The sequence below is a fragment of the Gopherus flavomarginatus genome, chromosome 1, assembly GCF_025201925.1.
Source record: "Gopherus flavomarginatus isolate rGopFla2 chromosome 1, rGopFla2.mat.asm, whole genome shotgun sequence".
NCBI classification, from domain to species: domain Eukaryota; kingdom Metazoa; phylum Chordata; order Testudines; family Testudinidae; genus Gopherus; species Gopherus flavomarginatus.
Window position 1 is genome coordinate 76021461 of NC_066617.1, and position 17184 is coordinate 76038644.

The following is a 17184-nucleotide window of genomic DNA, read 5'->3' on the forward strand; positions in this document are numbered from 1 at the left end:
TTATTTGTACTCAATTTGAGTTATTCCCAGTAAGGGCAAAAGGAGTTAATTCACTGTTTTTATTACAAATCTTTATTAAATTTAAATTCAATTATTTGTGCAGCTATATTGGGACACGTAATTTCTTGCTATTTTTGTTACCTTTATTATACTGCATTTTATTCTGTTTCTCTCTTCTTGCAGGCAGAAGAAAAGGCACATTCGGAGGTAAAAATCTTCCCTCAGTGTGATAGGATGCTTGTATAGTAGTATTATTAGAGCTCATTAGTTGACAGTATTGCAGCAAAGTGGAGATTTGCTGCAAAAAAAGACACTATGCTAAAAATGTGTTGCAGCTGTGCTGACAAATGGTTTTCTAGCCCTCAAGCTGCAGGATTTTTGGATCAGTTACAAAAAGGTGGAGAGAGTCAATGAATATCTCAACCTTGAGGCTGAAGGGGTTGAGATTTGTCTCTTTTCAGACCTCATCTGTACAGTTCCCTACTGAGCCAGAAGCATCTGTGCAGATCAATGCAAGTGCTTCCTCTTGCAAGCAAGAAAACAAGGTTCACTCTTGAGCCTGTATCACCCACATCATATCATGTTGCACAGTGCTAAATTACTGACACAGTCCATGTTGATGAATTTTAAAGAAAAGCATATTGTCACCACAAGTAAATCACTTGTGAAGTAGGAAAAAAACCACTCTCTCCTTATATTCTATATGAACTAGTAACAAGAGTAGGTCAGCAGCTGGATCCAATTGTAGCCTTACCCAAAGGGAGATATTAGTGCCATTTCTGCTGGAGCACTGGTAGTAAAATGGCACCAAGGATCCTGCTGCCACTTCAGACAGACACACACTTTTTTGGAACATTTTCTTAAACCTTCCTTGATTCCTGCAACCATTCTGCATTTCTTCCACACTCTAAATGTTTAATATATGGCAAAGGGTTGATAATGACGCTTGTTAAAAGGTGTTATGAAATACTTTGGAGGTGGGGAGAAAAATAAGCATATCCTCTCTTACCTCACAGTATATTTCAATATTGATTTCACCTAACAGTTTCTAGAGCCTTTTCTATGAAAGCCAAAGCAGAGGATTTACTGTTAACTTACAGCAGCTTAGGTGGCATTTTTACATACTTCACTTCCCAGTGCACAGAGGAGAAATTGTCCCTCTTTTTGTCACTTTGTGTCTTGAAGATGAGTTTCATGGACATTATCAATCTCTAGGGAAAAGGAGTATTGAATAGCACAACATGAGAACCACCTTATTGTAGCTGCAGGGGTGTGCTACAAGTGTAGCTAAAACAAAAAGGGGAGTAATTAGCATTGAAAACAATGGAGAGAGTTTGGGGAAGGGATAACAGTCCAGAATGAAGAGAAAGCTTAGTAACCTATGTCCCTTGCTTAGCACCAGTGAGAACATCCTTGGTTCACACACTAACCTTTGTATCTATGAGTACTCGTCGATTTTTAAAGCACGCACAATATTTTTCTTATTGGTTTTCATGGGAATCACCTTGCCAAAGCACTGCAATCTTCTTTATAAATGTAAGCATTAATGTGAAAATGATATGTGTGTGCTCACTTTTCTTGCCTGGCTTTACCCATCTTACTTTTGTGCTGGGGAGGAATTCATTGTATGTGAGAATTAGAGAGAGATTGAGAGGCCTATGTGTCACCTTAGCTCTCAGATAGGAGTTAAGTGGAGTTTAAGTGATGCACAGGCATTGTGCTTGATATCTGTACTGGGTGAATTTCATCCTCGTGCACTGCATAAAAATATTTTTTCTGAGGCAAGTGTTTTTCCTAAAAAGAAACATTAGACTTGGGTTGAATTTATTTTCATTCTTGAAAGTATGGAGAAGAATTTAAATGTACTTGCTATATTTGTCCCGCAGTACAGTATTTTAAAACATATGAGATGTTAAGAGGGCATACGTTATATTGCACTGAATGCAGGGGACTTTTCCTATAGTAGATGTAGTAATCTTTGGAGTGAGTGCATGAAGTGCTTCTATTTTCAGGACCTGAGGCTTTATTAGGGGATGGTACAAATGATATTGTATATATCGAGCCACATTTTCAAAAATTAAGTCCTAGAAAATTTGGTTCCAAACATCACATTTGCACATTCAAGCTGGGAATTGTGCACATACTGTAAGTACTCATTTGAACATTAAATGGTGCCTTTGAGTGTACAATAGAAACATGCACAAATGCTGTGTGCGCAGTTTAGATGCCAAACTATTATGATTTTATAATTTGACTTTTTGAGTATTTTACAATTAATATATATGGAATTACAATACTGTAAAACATTAATGATCCTCTAAAGAAAAAATAAAGGAAATGAAATAGCTGATGAAACAAAAATGTGATATGAGTTTATGTGTTCTCAATACAGCAAATTCATAAACTCCGAAGGGAACTGGTTGCATCACAGGAAAAAGTTGCCACCCTCACATCCCAGCTTTCAGCAAATGTAAGTAGTTTTTGCTTTATTATTGTAAATAATTCTTGAAAAAAATAACTTCCACAATCTGCTAGTCTACTAATAAGTTCTTAAAGATGTACCGTAATCTTTCAGTTCAGTGCAAGTGAAAGGTGCCTAAATCACAGTCCTGGAGCCTTGAGATCCTTTTAACTATGTATTTATTTCAATGTGTTTATAATGCACAGATAAGGTTGGTATGGGAACCTGTATCCACTGAACAGGGACAATATGGGCATTCCACCAAATAGCTTGACCCGAAATGGAAGAGTTCATCTCCTGGTGTTAGAGCCTTACAGTCTCCATGCTGCTCATTATTTAGTGTCACTTCTGATAGTCAACAAGAGTACAAGCTGTAATGTTATTTTGTGATGTGATACCTGTTGCCTGAGGACCCAATTCTGCTGCCCTTATTCATGTTTAGTACACCTCTACCCTGATTTAACGCTATCCTTGGGAGCCAAAAAATCTTACCGCATTATATATGAAACTGTGTTATATCAAACTTGCTTTGATCTGCTGGAGTACGCAGTCCCGCCCCCTGGAGCACTGCTTTACTGTGTTATATCCGAATTTGTGTTATATCGGGTTGCAATATATAGGGGTAGAGGTGTACCTGAATAGTCTCATTTTACCCAAGGGTGACAGAATAAAGCCCAATTAAATGAAGCCACCAATCTATTTTATGGGTTATTGAACAACTAGTGGAATGTAAAGGACTTGAATCATATCTGGTCAGAGACAGATATGAAACAGCAACCTATAGTATATTAAGTATAGTTGTTTCCTATAGTCATGCAATAAGGATAACAACATTTCATTACTCATGCATCCAAGACTTATGTGAATTTTAACCCACAACAGCCAAAATTGATCACTTTCACAGAGCATCTGTCTGCTAATCACCTAGGCAAAATAGACTTGGTATGTCTATGCAAATATGACTATTAGCGGTAAGTATGCCCAATGGCCTGTGATGGGATGTTAGATGGGGAAGGATCTGAGTTACTACAAAGAATTCTTTCCTGGGTGTCTGGCTAGTGAGTCTTGCCCACATGCTCAGGGTTTAGCTGATCGCCATATTTGAGGTCGGGAAGGAATTTTCCTCCAGGGCAGATTGGCAGAGGCCCTCAGGGTTTTTCGCCTTCCTCTGCAGTGTGAGACACAGCTCACTTGCTGGAGGATTCTTTGCACCTTGAAGTCTTTAAACCACGATTTCAAGACTACAGTAGCTCAGACAACATAGGTTAGGGGTCTGATACAGGAGTGGGTGCGTAAGATTCTGTGACCTGCGTTGTGCAGGAGGTCAGACTAGACGACCATAATGGTCCCTTCTGACCTTAAATTCTATGATTCTGTAGCAATGGTGAAAGACCCTGTATTCCATTATATGTCACCTAAACCACCAAGTCCTCAAAACACCTTTTTGCTTGTCTGAGCCATAATGATAGTCTCATTTTTGTGATGGATATTAAATTTCTGCTACAGAGTATATTTATTACATTTAAAAAAAATTGAACAGCAATTTTCGGTGCTGCCTTAATGAATGATATAGACACCAAAGGAGACGGTTAACTCATATCAGCTGCAATAAAACAATACAATTTTTTGAAGATTTATTATATTAGTATACTAAGTAAAAAAAAAAAAACCGAAAATCCTCTATTTGGAAAATTCGAATAAATACCTTATCATCAATTTTTTATAAAAAGAAGAAAAAATAAATATTGAAGTGAGTACTATGTTGGAAATATATTTTGTGTTTCTTCCAACTTCTGCAAAATGAATTAATTTGGCTTTCACTGAAGTAATGTAATTGTCATCATTCAATAAAATGTAAAGTGTCATCTTATGATGGTGGTGGGCGTAGAAAATTATCCAGATAGCTTCCTTAGATAATATGGTTTTCTTACAGTATATGGAGTTAAGTGAAGATTAATATCAAGGGACTTTCCAGCATAGCTAAACACACAATTGTCCAGCCAGTTCTTCAGAAAGAGTTTTTACACAACCAAAATTTTCCAGCTATTTTCCTTTGTTGAATTTCTGGGTAGAGAAACTGAAAAACTTAAGAGTCATTGCTAACTTCACCTGTGCTACACCAGTGTCCTAGACCCGTACCGGTTAGGTTTCCCATGAGGATATGGCACAGAGACAGTGGTATTTGCTTAGAGGACAACTTGCACCTAACCATGGAAAGTGGTCAGACTTTACAGATGATACAAAACTCAAGATAGTTAAGTCCCAAGCAAACTGCAAAGAGCTACAAAAGGATCTCACAAAACTGGTGACTGGACAACAAAATGGCAGATGAAGTTCAATGTTGATTATTACAAAATAATGCACATTGGAAAACATAATCCCAACTATACATATAAAATGATGGGGTCTAAATTAGCTGTTACTACTCAAGAAAGAGATCTTGGATTGTTCTCTGAAAACATCCAGTCAATGTACAGCAGCAGTCAAAAAAGTGAACAGAATGTTGGGAATCATTAAGAAAGGGATGGATAAGAAGACAGAAACTATCATATTGCCTCTATATAAATTCATGGAACGCCCACATCTTGAATACTGCGTGCAGATGGGGTCACCCCATCTCAAAAAAAAAATATTGGAATTGGAAAAGTTTCAGAAAAGGGCAACAAATATGATTGGGAGTATGGAACGGCTTCCATATGAGGAGAGATGAATAAGACTGGAACTTTTCAGCGTGGATATGATAGAGAGCTAAAAAATCATGACTGGTGTGGAGAAAGTAAATAAAGAAGTGTTATTTACTCCTCATAACACATGAACTAGGGTTCTCCAAATGAAATTAGTAGGCAGCAGGTTTAAAACAAACAAAAGGAAGTATTTTTTCACACAATGCACAATCAACCTGTGGAACTCCTTGCTAGAGACTGTTGTGAAGGCCAAGACTATAACAGGGTTCAAAAAAGAACTAGATAATTTCATGGAGGATAGGTCCATCAATGGCTATTAGTCAGGATGGGCAGGAATGATGTCCCTAGCCTCTGCTTGTCAGAAGCTGTGAATGGAAGATGGGATGGATCACTTGATGATTACCTGTTCTTTTTATTCTCTCTGGCGCACCTGACATTGACCACTGTTGGAAGACAGGATACTGGGCTAGATGGACCTTTGGTCTGACCGAATGTGGCCGTTCTTATGATCTTATGACTATATTGAACAGCACCATTTCCCTGCTATTTCAGTCTCTGAATGATATCAGTGCTTGGAACAATAGCAGTAGGTTGAAATTAAACTCAGGCAAGATGGATATGATAACAGAGGAAGAATAAAATATGTTATGAAAACTGGTCAACACTATATCATTACTCTCAGAAGAAAACACTTTGTGGCTTTGAGTTCCTTCTGGACACATAACTGACACTGCAGAGGCACATTCCAATAGCTGCAAAAAGTGCCTTCCACTTATGATTGTCTAGAAGTCTGAAATTCATCTGCATAGCAATAGAGTTGATCGTGATAATCCATGCATTTGTGTCCTCCAGATTACTGGGATGAGCGCTACCCAGCCATGAAACCTTAGACGCACACAAGCTGCAACTGGAACGGCATGCAGCAGCTTGCCTGTCAAGCAATGCTGGTCAGCAGGAGCACATCATCCTGGTCATTACACGTTGAATACCAGTTTAAGTTTGAGGTTTGAAGTTACTGGCTCCCATCGGTTGCATGAGGTTATCTCAGGAACTCCCTCTTCCTTGATGACCAAGGCCAGCCACCACAGGTGCACTCCTCAGGAACCATGAAACAATCACCAAGAGCAAGAGTAGTGTGAGGGGTGACAGAGCTTTCCTAGCAGCTGAGCAAAACAGTGGTGATCCTTTGTTGTTTACAGTGATGTAACTGTGTTGGTTCCAGGATATGAGAGAGACAGGCAGGTGAGGTAATAACATTTATTGGATCAACTTATCTTGGGAAAGGTACAACCTTCTGAGCTATGCAGATCTCTTCTTCAGGTCTGGGGAAGGAAGCAGTGTGTCTGAGCTAAATACAAGTTGGCGCAGATCGTTAAGTAGAAGTACACATGTTGGAGGCGGTCACTTGAAATGAAGTGGGCAGTTGTGAGTTAGATTGTTATGTATAAAGGGTTGGAAGTGGGAAATTAAGGGTAATTAAGGGCAGTGTGGTGTGTTACAAATTGTTGTAATAAGCCGTAAAATGATCCTTCCTGTAAGAGCTAAAATGACCAAATGCTTCTGACAGGACTAAAGTTCTATCTTTTCAATGTAGCTCTCCCATCGAATCAATGATAATAATTTCTTTTTAAAATGTTTACCTCTCCTAGAATAAGGAGAAGAGGACCACAGAGATGATGCAAATTTAGACTCTCTGTAGAATTTATATAATTCTATAAGGTACTCAAGATACCACAGTGATGAATGCAGTACAAATATAGGTAGAAGTGGAGGGGAGAACACTATAATACTGTGAGTGGAATTCATATGCTGCAATAACAGTGCTGATCTATAACCAATGGAAAGTGGGCTATTTCACAGAGAGCTCCCTGTTATTCCTCCCAGTTGTCATACAGAAATGACATGAGTTATTGAACATGTTATCAGAAGATAATGCAATATAGGGAACGTGAGCACTGTGTGTACTGTGTGCAGTTACTATGGTTTCAGAGTTACCAGATAATGACTGTACAATCTAGTGAGGTTTTTAAAGGCAGTTCAGGAAATAGCTAGAGTTACCATCTTTGGTGAAAGTTGAGATGTTTGAGAAATAATATTATTGTACATTTTACTTGGAGTGTGCTTCCCTCATAATGTGTGATAACACAATACATTCAGAATGTACTATATCTACCCAGTGCCTTACTTATTTTAAAACCTAGAGGTACTGAAAATTCTGGGATGGTAAAATTTAGACCTACAGAGATTTCCATTAATTTGAGGAAATGTCTGTGCATTCTCAAGTACCAATGTGTGGTAACTTTGGGAAAATGATGATTCTCTGATGAGATTAGGAATCCCTCAGCATGGCTTGCTGTTGTTGGGTTACTCCACTGAGATTTATAGCCTGAATGACACACCCCTTCTTGGGCTGTGATTTTTTTTTCTTCATATCTTACAAGAAAAACACTATTGGGCTTGATCTTTACTTTGATGGGAGGTTAACATAACAGACAATCAAAAAAACAAGGCTGCCTAAGGATGTCATACTGGTGATTCGTTAGGTGACACTTTTCCTTCCACTACTGAACCAGTGTTCCAGCATGTTCCAGCACTGTCCCAGAGAAGACCAGCAGTTTGTCACTCAGCAAGTCACAATTTGCCTTCTGTCTTCTCCCATGTTCTGGTCTAATACCAGAAGCAGCATATGATACCCCACAAGCAAGCCTATCTATGCTTGCCAGCATGTTGGGGTGGGACAAGTAAAATCTAGGCTCTACCCAGTCCCCACCCTCTCCCACCCACACAGGGATGAGGGAGACAGTGTCTCTTCCCTCTCCTATGCTACAACCTGTAGCACAGATAGCCAGTGCAAGGGAGAAAGGGGATATAACGTTGGGTTTTTAGTCAAAATTACTTTTTGTTTAGATTTTTACTTCAATTTAATTTTTTAAAGGAAAAAACTTGAAAAATGAAACAAAAAATCATTTTATTTGACACAATATGATACCCCCCCCCCATTTTTTGGAAACAAATTATTTGCACAGCACTTTTGTGCATCCGTGTGTATAACAAGAATGCCAAGTGGTAAGACCTCCAGTCTCACGGGAAGGATAGCACCCCCAATAGCTCAGTAAATGCATAGACTCTATATTTTTCTGTATATACATATATATGTAAATCTCTGCGTGAGAGTATGTATTTGTGTATGCAGATATACACCATGTGTAGTGGTGATATTCATGTGCTAAACTAAACTTATCGTGCTCTCTTGACTGTGTCACCTGCCTACTAATCCATCTCCATGGAAATTGCTCATACCATTCTAAACTTGTGAGCAGTTTAAAAGACATGCTGTTTGCAGCAGGAAAAAAACCTCCCACAAAAAATTCTCCTTTTTTTCCAAACCCATCAACATCTGGAATTTCTCCCAAAATTATACTTTTTTGGTGCATGAAACACAGGGGGTTTCTTATCCTCCATGCATCAATAGGGGATTAAGATTCTTTATTAATTAAAAAGATCTTAGATGAAAAGCAACCATTACTTATAACTCCAACTTTCTTACATGCTGTCACAAGATATATATTTTACAAATCTATCTGGTGGAAATCACTGTCAGAATTAAGTCCAGTCCTAGGCTGCTTCCCTCTCTTATCACTGGTATAAAAGATTTAAGGCCTAATAGAATACACCTTCCTATAAACCCAAAGAATCAAAGGGACCCTCTTGCTGATATGATACATGTGTGTGTTTTTTTGGGGATGTTTTATCAGATCTTATTTACTATTAATAAAAAGTACAGAAGGATTTTTGTTTTCAATACATTAATTTATTTAATCATGTAATTGTTATCTGGACTGTGAGATTTATTCTGTTCACAGAATAAAAAAATATTGCATATTAGTTTAAAGGTAATTTTTATATATATATAGTTAAAGATTAATTATCATATGACAAACTCAGATAGGCTTTTCATTTTATTTAGACCCTTTCATCTTAGTAAACACAGGTTTTAGCTATCAAATAAATACAGAATTCTATGTGTATGTCTTTAAAGCTCTGAGGCATACATGACAAATTTCCTTTATTTCACTCATTTTGATACCAAAGTTACCTATATTCCACAGAAATGTGAAGTTATTTAAAGCTGAAATAATCATGAACCAGTCAGCATTCTAGAAGTTACACTAAAAGAAGGAATCTCACAGCATTTTCAGTTCCCTGCACAAATAATTTTGTGGAGTCCCTCACATTGGGTCTTTGTCACACATTACCTCTCACTTTTAGGCCACAGCAAGTCAAATGTTGTATGAAAGAGTTTCCTGTATTGTCTTGGCCCGGACACTGTTTAACCATTTCAGATATCCATGTTGTGGAAATACTCAACTTTTGATCCTCAGTCCGCGAGCCTCCAATTTCCCAGTCCTTTCAGTACCTGGAAAATATGCAACCCTTTGTTCTGACTCTGCTCTGGGGAGGAAAACCTATTGCTAATATTCATCATTAATAATTATCTCCTCACCCACCCACCCAACTTACTTTACTGTATAAAGTTTCTCTTGACAAAGTCAAGCAAAAGTACTCCAAGTGAAAACAGAACATTTTTGTCTTTCATTTCTTTTCTATATTATTATGCATCTTTTCCTTCATTTCCTTAGTCATGAAAGCATCATGGTAAGGCTTATGCAGTGCATGTATTGCTACAAGAATTGACAAGTTGAAATATGATCAAATTAGTCAAGGCTTTGCTTTCTGTTTTCGGGTTGAAGCCTGTCAATTACAAGGTAGACCATTCTTCAGATATTTGGAAACCCTTGTTAAAAGTTTCGCTTGTTTGGGTTTACTTTTGTTATGCAAGTTCTGTTATATCAAGCACTCTGCTTGATTTCATCTATTTCTCTCATTTGATAAAACTCCAAAGTGTTTTACTTGTGAGTGATTAAACCTACACAGAGTCCAGTTGCTGCTTGGGTGCTTAATTTACATTTAGTTTGAGATTCTGGCTTTTAGTCTGTTGCTTGGTTCTGTGCCACTGAAGGGAAAATCTCAATACCAATTAAGAAAGGGCAGCTTTTAGTTCAAAATGTATCCAACCAGCAAACTTCCTGCTTGACTGACAAGGGCTCAGATTCCAGTCATCAGCCTGAGCTTCAGTCCTCCCCTGTGTTTTCAGTGTTACTTTGATCAATGCCTCATACTGTATAAATCTGAAGGGTGCATGACGGCAAAACTGTAGTAGACCCAGGATGCCACTAGAAAGCAGAGGGGGTTCTTTGGCTAACACTCTTGTTTGGCCAGCCCTGAACCACTATCCTACGGCCAAACAACAAGATAATAGCAGGAGGCGAGCAGGAAAGGTCACTAGATGTACAGTCACTTCTTGCAGTCAGCCAGATCCCTTGTGGCCTCTCTCACATCCTTTCATTCAGCCATGTCAGGTGGGAGGAAATTTATTTACTTATCTTTGTTTTATAAATGTGAGCAGAGCAGTACAAGCTATGAAGAATGTGAGCAAACATAGCCTTGGGTATATAGACATGACATTCAAGGTGGGCATTAAACCCAAGGTTGTATTTTCCAAGAATGTCATAAAATTCAATGTGTAAAATCAGGGTCTGGTCTTCTTACAATGTGGGACTCATTCTGCAGATCCTGTGCACGCACATCTCCAGTTGCTTTCCAAGGGAGTTGTAGATGCAAGGAATGCAATATCAGGCCATATAGTAGATATGGCATTAGTTGTATAACTTGTTACAAATGAATAATATTTGGATATCCTTTGTTCTAGAAATGCTTTTAATATTGCCTAACAACATATGCAATTCCTTAACTATGGCTCCAGAGTATCACTTCAAGTACCAATACTGCACTATAAATGCAAAAATATAAGCATGTTTGTGTTGAAATAAGTGGCATTTATGCTAATTATTCTAGAGTATTTTACTCATTATTTTAATTGTGTAGACTGTAACTGAAGCCATCTTCATAATCAACTAAGCCTTTTGAGATGCAAAGGATTGATTGTTCAGAAATATTATTTTATAAGAAACAAAGAATGGCTCTTTTTTCCGTATTATGGATGATTTCAGTTCTTCACCCAAATTTATCAAAAATATATTATTATTCAGGTTTTGAACTGGAAATTCAAAAGTGTAAAATAGGTACCTCATTTAAATTTCTAAATGTTAATAAGGATTTTTTGTAGCGCATCCGTTGTCTGACATTACACATTTCAGTTGTGGTTTAGCTAATCAAGCTGAGAGGGCTTTTCCAATGAACAATCTGGCTAGACTATACTATGCTTAGTCACTTCAGTGAGAGTAGTCCCACTGACACCTGTTCACGAATAGTCCCACTGACATCTGTTTAAATAAGTGCTTACTAAAGTCGTTGCATGGTCCAGCTCTTTGAATTTAAAAAAATATTTATTTGGTAGGCCATTACTCTATTCTATTGTGATAGACAACAAAGGTAATAAAAGTAAATATTATTCAATACAAAAATAATTATCTAATTATTTTCAGCATACAGCTTGCTTCTCATTCATGAGGTTTATGAAATAACTAACTAAAGAGCATGTTTTGAGCCCCTTAACATCCACAAATCCAGTCTTATTTATACTCCTGACAGAGTCTCTCAGGCGAGATCCAACATCATCCAGATGCAATTCCACTCATGCTTTAAAATTATGGAATTTTTAACTACAAGGAAAAAAATACATTCTATCATAGACTGATTTTTTTTTTAAATATCCATGATTGTGACATAGCTATCATTTTCTAAAGGTTTTCAGGCCATAATATGTTATATCTACATCAGACAATATAACTTTTCAATCCTATTCATAGAGACATGCAATGTAAATTAAAGATTATACTATATGTAGCTCTGAATTTAAGATATAGATAATAATAAATATGCCCAATTACCTTCCGAAGACTTGTACTTTATAACAGCATAATCATGAAAGAGTGGTATAAATTATGTGTAATCAGAGCAAACAATTATATGTCCTCTTTGTGGTTTGCATGCACACACCAAACAAACTCACATCTGGGAGATATACTCATGGAAAACTGTGTGTATAAATATTCACAGATTTTTTTCATGAAGCAATGAATGGAGAAACTCCATTAGCTTGCTGTTAACAAGTGTAAAATAGGAGAAAATTGGCTGTAGTTCCTTTATGAGAGTATGTTCTACTAAAGCTCTGATTATATGCTGAGTCACCTGTCATATTCAAGAGAATTAAAACAAGGTAAAGTTCCCTCGATTGTTCGGATTATACAGTGTTGATTTTTCAAGTGGAAAGTGCCCTTAAAACAAATGGTGGTTTAACAGGCAATTGCTGTTTTCTTTTAACTGACATGAGAGTGAGATTAGTCTAAGAAATCATGTTGTGCTATTTCCAGAACATCAAGGATAACTTTAAACAGTATATATACTGATTTTAAACATATATATATATATATATATATATATATATATATATATATATATATATATATATAAATCTCCACTGTAATTATATATATATTGTTTAACAGTACGATTAATCACAATTAATTTTTTAAATTTAACTGTGATTAATCGACAGCCCTTTGTAGTCTATGTTGTAATTTAAATCAATATATTTGAAAATGTAGAAAATATCCAAAATACTTGAATAAATGGTATTCTCTTTTTGTGTAACAGCGCTATTAATAGTGCGATTAATAGCAATAAATTTTTTTAATCGTGCAATTAATCACAGTTAATTTTTTAATCACTTGACAGCCCTAGTATGTATATACACACACACACACACACATATAAAAACTGTACTCTGTAATTTAGGCTGACAATTTCATTAATGTATGCCAAATATGCAAAACAGATATCTATACACAACTGCTGATTAATTTCTAGGAAACTACATGTCTTCCATGTACATTTAGGCTCATGTTTATAAATATTTAGCCCTTCAGGCATGAATCTTTCCAGGACAAGCTGAAGGCTACGTTATGAAATAGAATGTATATCCTTGAGCATATGTTGAAAGCAGATTGTTCGACTACCACTACCATAAATAATTAAATTTATGATTCTCTATGTCTGCTTATAACAAAGACCTTTACATGGTGTTGTGGAATCTTTATATCACTCTAAAAGGTGTACGAAACTATTTACAGCCTGCAAAAAAACAGTTCTGATTCGGCCAGTCTCAGGTGCATAATATCCTTCCATCTGTGAGAGGATATGCAGAGCGAGGTGATGGGAGGTTCCTTTCACCTCCCAACAGCATACCTTGACATGGGCCAAACAAAATCTTCTGTGTTGTATCCTCTTCCCCCACCATTCATCTGTCTTATCTGTTTTAGATTGTACATTTTTCAGGACACAGTTATTTATTTCAGTGTGCTTGGACAATACCTAGAAGATTTTGGGAACAACTAAGTACACCTGAATGCATTTGAACAACATTAATAACTGTGCTCGCAAAATAATTAGAACTTGCATCTGAAAAAGCTGTTGAGTGGCATATATGGTGCACCAGAGTTAATTTTGCACATAAATGGACGCTTGAACAAGCACAGTTAACCTCTTTGCGTGCACATATGCCTACTTTGGGTGTGCATGTTGTGGAAACACAGTACAGGTGCCTAAATTTGAAAACTTTGCCTTTAGTTACTTTCATTTTTACTATTTGGTTTTGTGACAGGATATTCCATAATTCTAGCATGTATTGTATTCTCAATTACACACACACACACACATACACACCCATGTATTTGATTCACGAGTGCTCTCCTGTTTGACAAATTTTATGCTGTTTAAAATTAGGTACTTTTCAGGAGCAATGAATTCACATTTTGTAAAAGAACCTCTCTCCTTTAACCATATCTTGTTCATCTTCTCTCATCTTTTTCAAGGTTCCCTTTTCTCTGCTTTGCCAGTATGTGTAAGTTAAGTGGCAATCCCCCAGAAAAAAATAAGTGAAGCAAAATGACCTGTGGATTTTGTGAATCCTACAGAACTCCGTGGAAATAGCAGTCCATTGCCCTGTTACAAACTCTTAGAGAGAAATCCCTCCATTTGAATATTTTCTGACCACACTCTTTCTCTTTCTAAGTGACTCTTACAGCCATAAAAAGTTAATAACATCACTGACACATTTTTCCTGCAATTCCTTGGGGGTTAAATAGCGCTAACATTTTAGATGCCATGACAATAGACTCTTCATTTAAACAAATAAATACATAACAAATAACAAGTGTGTCTAGCCTAATACTTCTTGAATATAGACTGTGTTGGGTATTCTTTGAAAATTTGAATTAAACATTTTAAAACAAAGCATTACTGAATTTCAATTTCTGTTTGTTGTATCATTGAAAAATGTAGGCATCTAACTTCAAAGAAATCAGTGCCTTTATATTAAAACAACACAAGGATAGATATGCAGACTCAACCCACTATAAAGACCAGTAGGAATACGATTATATTATGGCTCTCTGCAAATGTCTGACACTTTCAGAAGAGTGTTGCTGTATTAGAGAAATAGACAAAGTAATAATATCTTAAAAGGTCATCGTGACAGGATCTAGACACATTCCATAGTCTGGTTCCATGGATTCTTTTCGATGAGCTTTGTATCTGGGAGCCTGACAGCTTAGAACTTTCCTTTAATTTCAAGTGCTTGAGTCCTTCTGTTGTTATTTTCAGTAATGGGAAAGAATAACGTCAGGAGGGGAGTTCTATTGCCCAGAGTGACAAGAAAAGCAAATCACACTTAATGACTTGAAGGCTGCAACTAAAGAGTTGGAGAAGATAAAATCGAGCCTGGAAAAATGGAAAATGCTGTGTCAGTTGGGGTAGGGTGGGAGAAAGCGAGGAGGTGAAGTAGAAAGTACTGAATGCTACAGATTACAGATCTTGTTAGACCAGCCAAAACACATGAATTATACCTTACGTACCATGGAAGCTTTGCTCAGTCCATTTCATACACTAGTGACATTTCAAATGTTTTTCTTCTGTTTCTTTCACAGGCTCATCTAGTAGCAGCTTTTGAAAAGAGCTTAGGAAATATGACTGGCCGACTGCAGAGCCTGACAATGACAGCTGAACAAAAGGTATGCTTGCAAAAGCAGATGCTTGAATGTGGAACACAGCAGATTATTTTAGGGTTTGTGTTTAAATTAAAAAAAAATTGGAAGAAAGGACAGCTGTGACAACAAGACAGAAATATCTTTCTTTCCTGGCCATTGCAATCAAATCTTCATAAAGCTTTATAAGAATTAAATTGTGCCGCATCAGATTTGACCTAACAATGTCACAGAATGGTTTGAAGATAAAATCTTTCATTTCCAGATTTTGTTTAAAACATTTGTGACTCTTGGTATAATCCATATGGAAAGATTCTTCAACAAAGGCTCATCATAAACAATCGGAGTATTTCATTCCAATCCAACAACATTGTCAGAATACTAAAAATTTGGCAAAAGAAAGGATTTTAAATAGAGAAAAAGACCTTGTTGGAAGTGTTTATGAAATGTGACCAAGCTGTTGTCTAACAAATTTGGTTTTGATTTTGCTATTTAGAGGGGAAGAAATATCCAAACCTAATACCTAGTATATGTAATCAGACGCCTGGTACCAGTTAAAGGAGCTGCTGTTGTAGGGCCCAATTCTGCCAAGTGCTGAGAACCATGACCCCATCCTGCAAAGCATTTCCTTAACTTTAAATATTTGAGTATTCCCACTAACTATAATGGGCTACTCAGAGTCTTAAAGTAAACCATGCACTTAAATACATTGCTGGATTGGCAGCGGGGTGCTCAGTACCTTGCAAGTTGAAGTTCCCAGAATCTGATTCTGCAGCCCTTACTTACGTTGAGCAGAAGCTTACTCAGCAAGTACTCCCATTGGGCCAGACTGAACCCTTTGCACGCAGGTAAGCACTTATTCATACAAGTAGCTCCACTGACGTCAATGTGAGTAGTGGTTCACTGTCTGGCCTCCTTTTGATTAAGTGGAACCTCTTGCAGAGTTAGGAACTACTCTCCATGAGTAAGGGTGGCAAAACTGGCCCCTAAGTATCTCATGATAAAAAGCATTTTTTGTGACTTTTATATATTAAGCAAAATGTTCTTAAACAGTTTATGTTAAAAACATTTTTTTAAATTTTTTGTAAAGTCTGGTTTCCCTCAGAAGGCCCCCTTATTCAGAACAGATTAAAAGAGTAACATTGAAACAAATCAGTTCATAAGTAAACTCATTTTCCCAGAGACTTGAGAGCATGTTTTGCCCCTTCTCCTCTTTCCTCTGCCACTGAGGTTAAATTCCTTTAGCAGCTTTAATCCTCATTGTATAAAATGAAAGTTAGCCGGATTGATTCTTAATGCAGCAGTAATAAAACTAGTTTTAATTAAAATTGACAGTGCATTCCAGTGTAGAATTTATTGCAGGGAAGTGGAACAATGTCACTCAATAAATTGCGTAGCTGTTGTTGTAGAGCAGGTTTTTGTGCTTAACATTTTATGTACTGTTTAGAGTTTTTGGTAATGATATACAAACTGAGGATGGAATTCATCCATTAAAGAATCATCTATCAAGTTAAGGGATGTAGAAGATAATATTTAATATGCTTTAAGCTATATAGTGACTTTGAACATTGTAATGAATGTTCAGAGGAGATCCTTTCTTAGATCAATCTTTAGTGCTAAAATATTTTATTTTTCTTTCATAAGATTCTTAGATTCTAAGGCCAGAAGGGACCATCATCTGATGTCCTGTGTAGCACAGGCCATAGAACTTCCTCAAAATAATTCCTAGAATGTGTCTTTTAGAAAAACATACAGTCTTGATTTAAAAATTCTTAAAACATCATCATTACACAGCATTCGAAGTCACATGAATGCAAATGAGAGTATGTTAGCTGAATATAATATTTTTCAGAGACACTATATAGTCTATCTGGGACTTAATTTTACCCTTGTGCGAGCCCACTGACTTCAGTTTGATCACTAATGTCTTATAGTTTTCTTGTATCGTGGAAAAATACTGTTCTTTTGTTATACA

At 36.7% G+C, this 17184-nt stretch overlaps 1 protein-coding gene across 1 annotated transcript in view; it reads left to right on the forward strand.

Moving 5' to 3' along the window:
- Positions 1–17184, forward strand: part of NAV3 (neuron navigator 3) — a 376671-nt gene that overhangs the window by 326764 nt on the left and 32723 nt on the right. The window contains exons 22-24 of the mRNA XM_050935670.1: positions 184–207; positions 2393–2470; positions 15153–15236. Of these exons, the coding sequence (XP_050791627.1) occupies positions 184–207; positions 2393–2470; positions 15153–15236 (186 nt within the window). The remainder of the gene's footprint in view (positions 1–183; positions 208–2392; positions 2471–15152; positions 15237–17184) is intronic.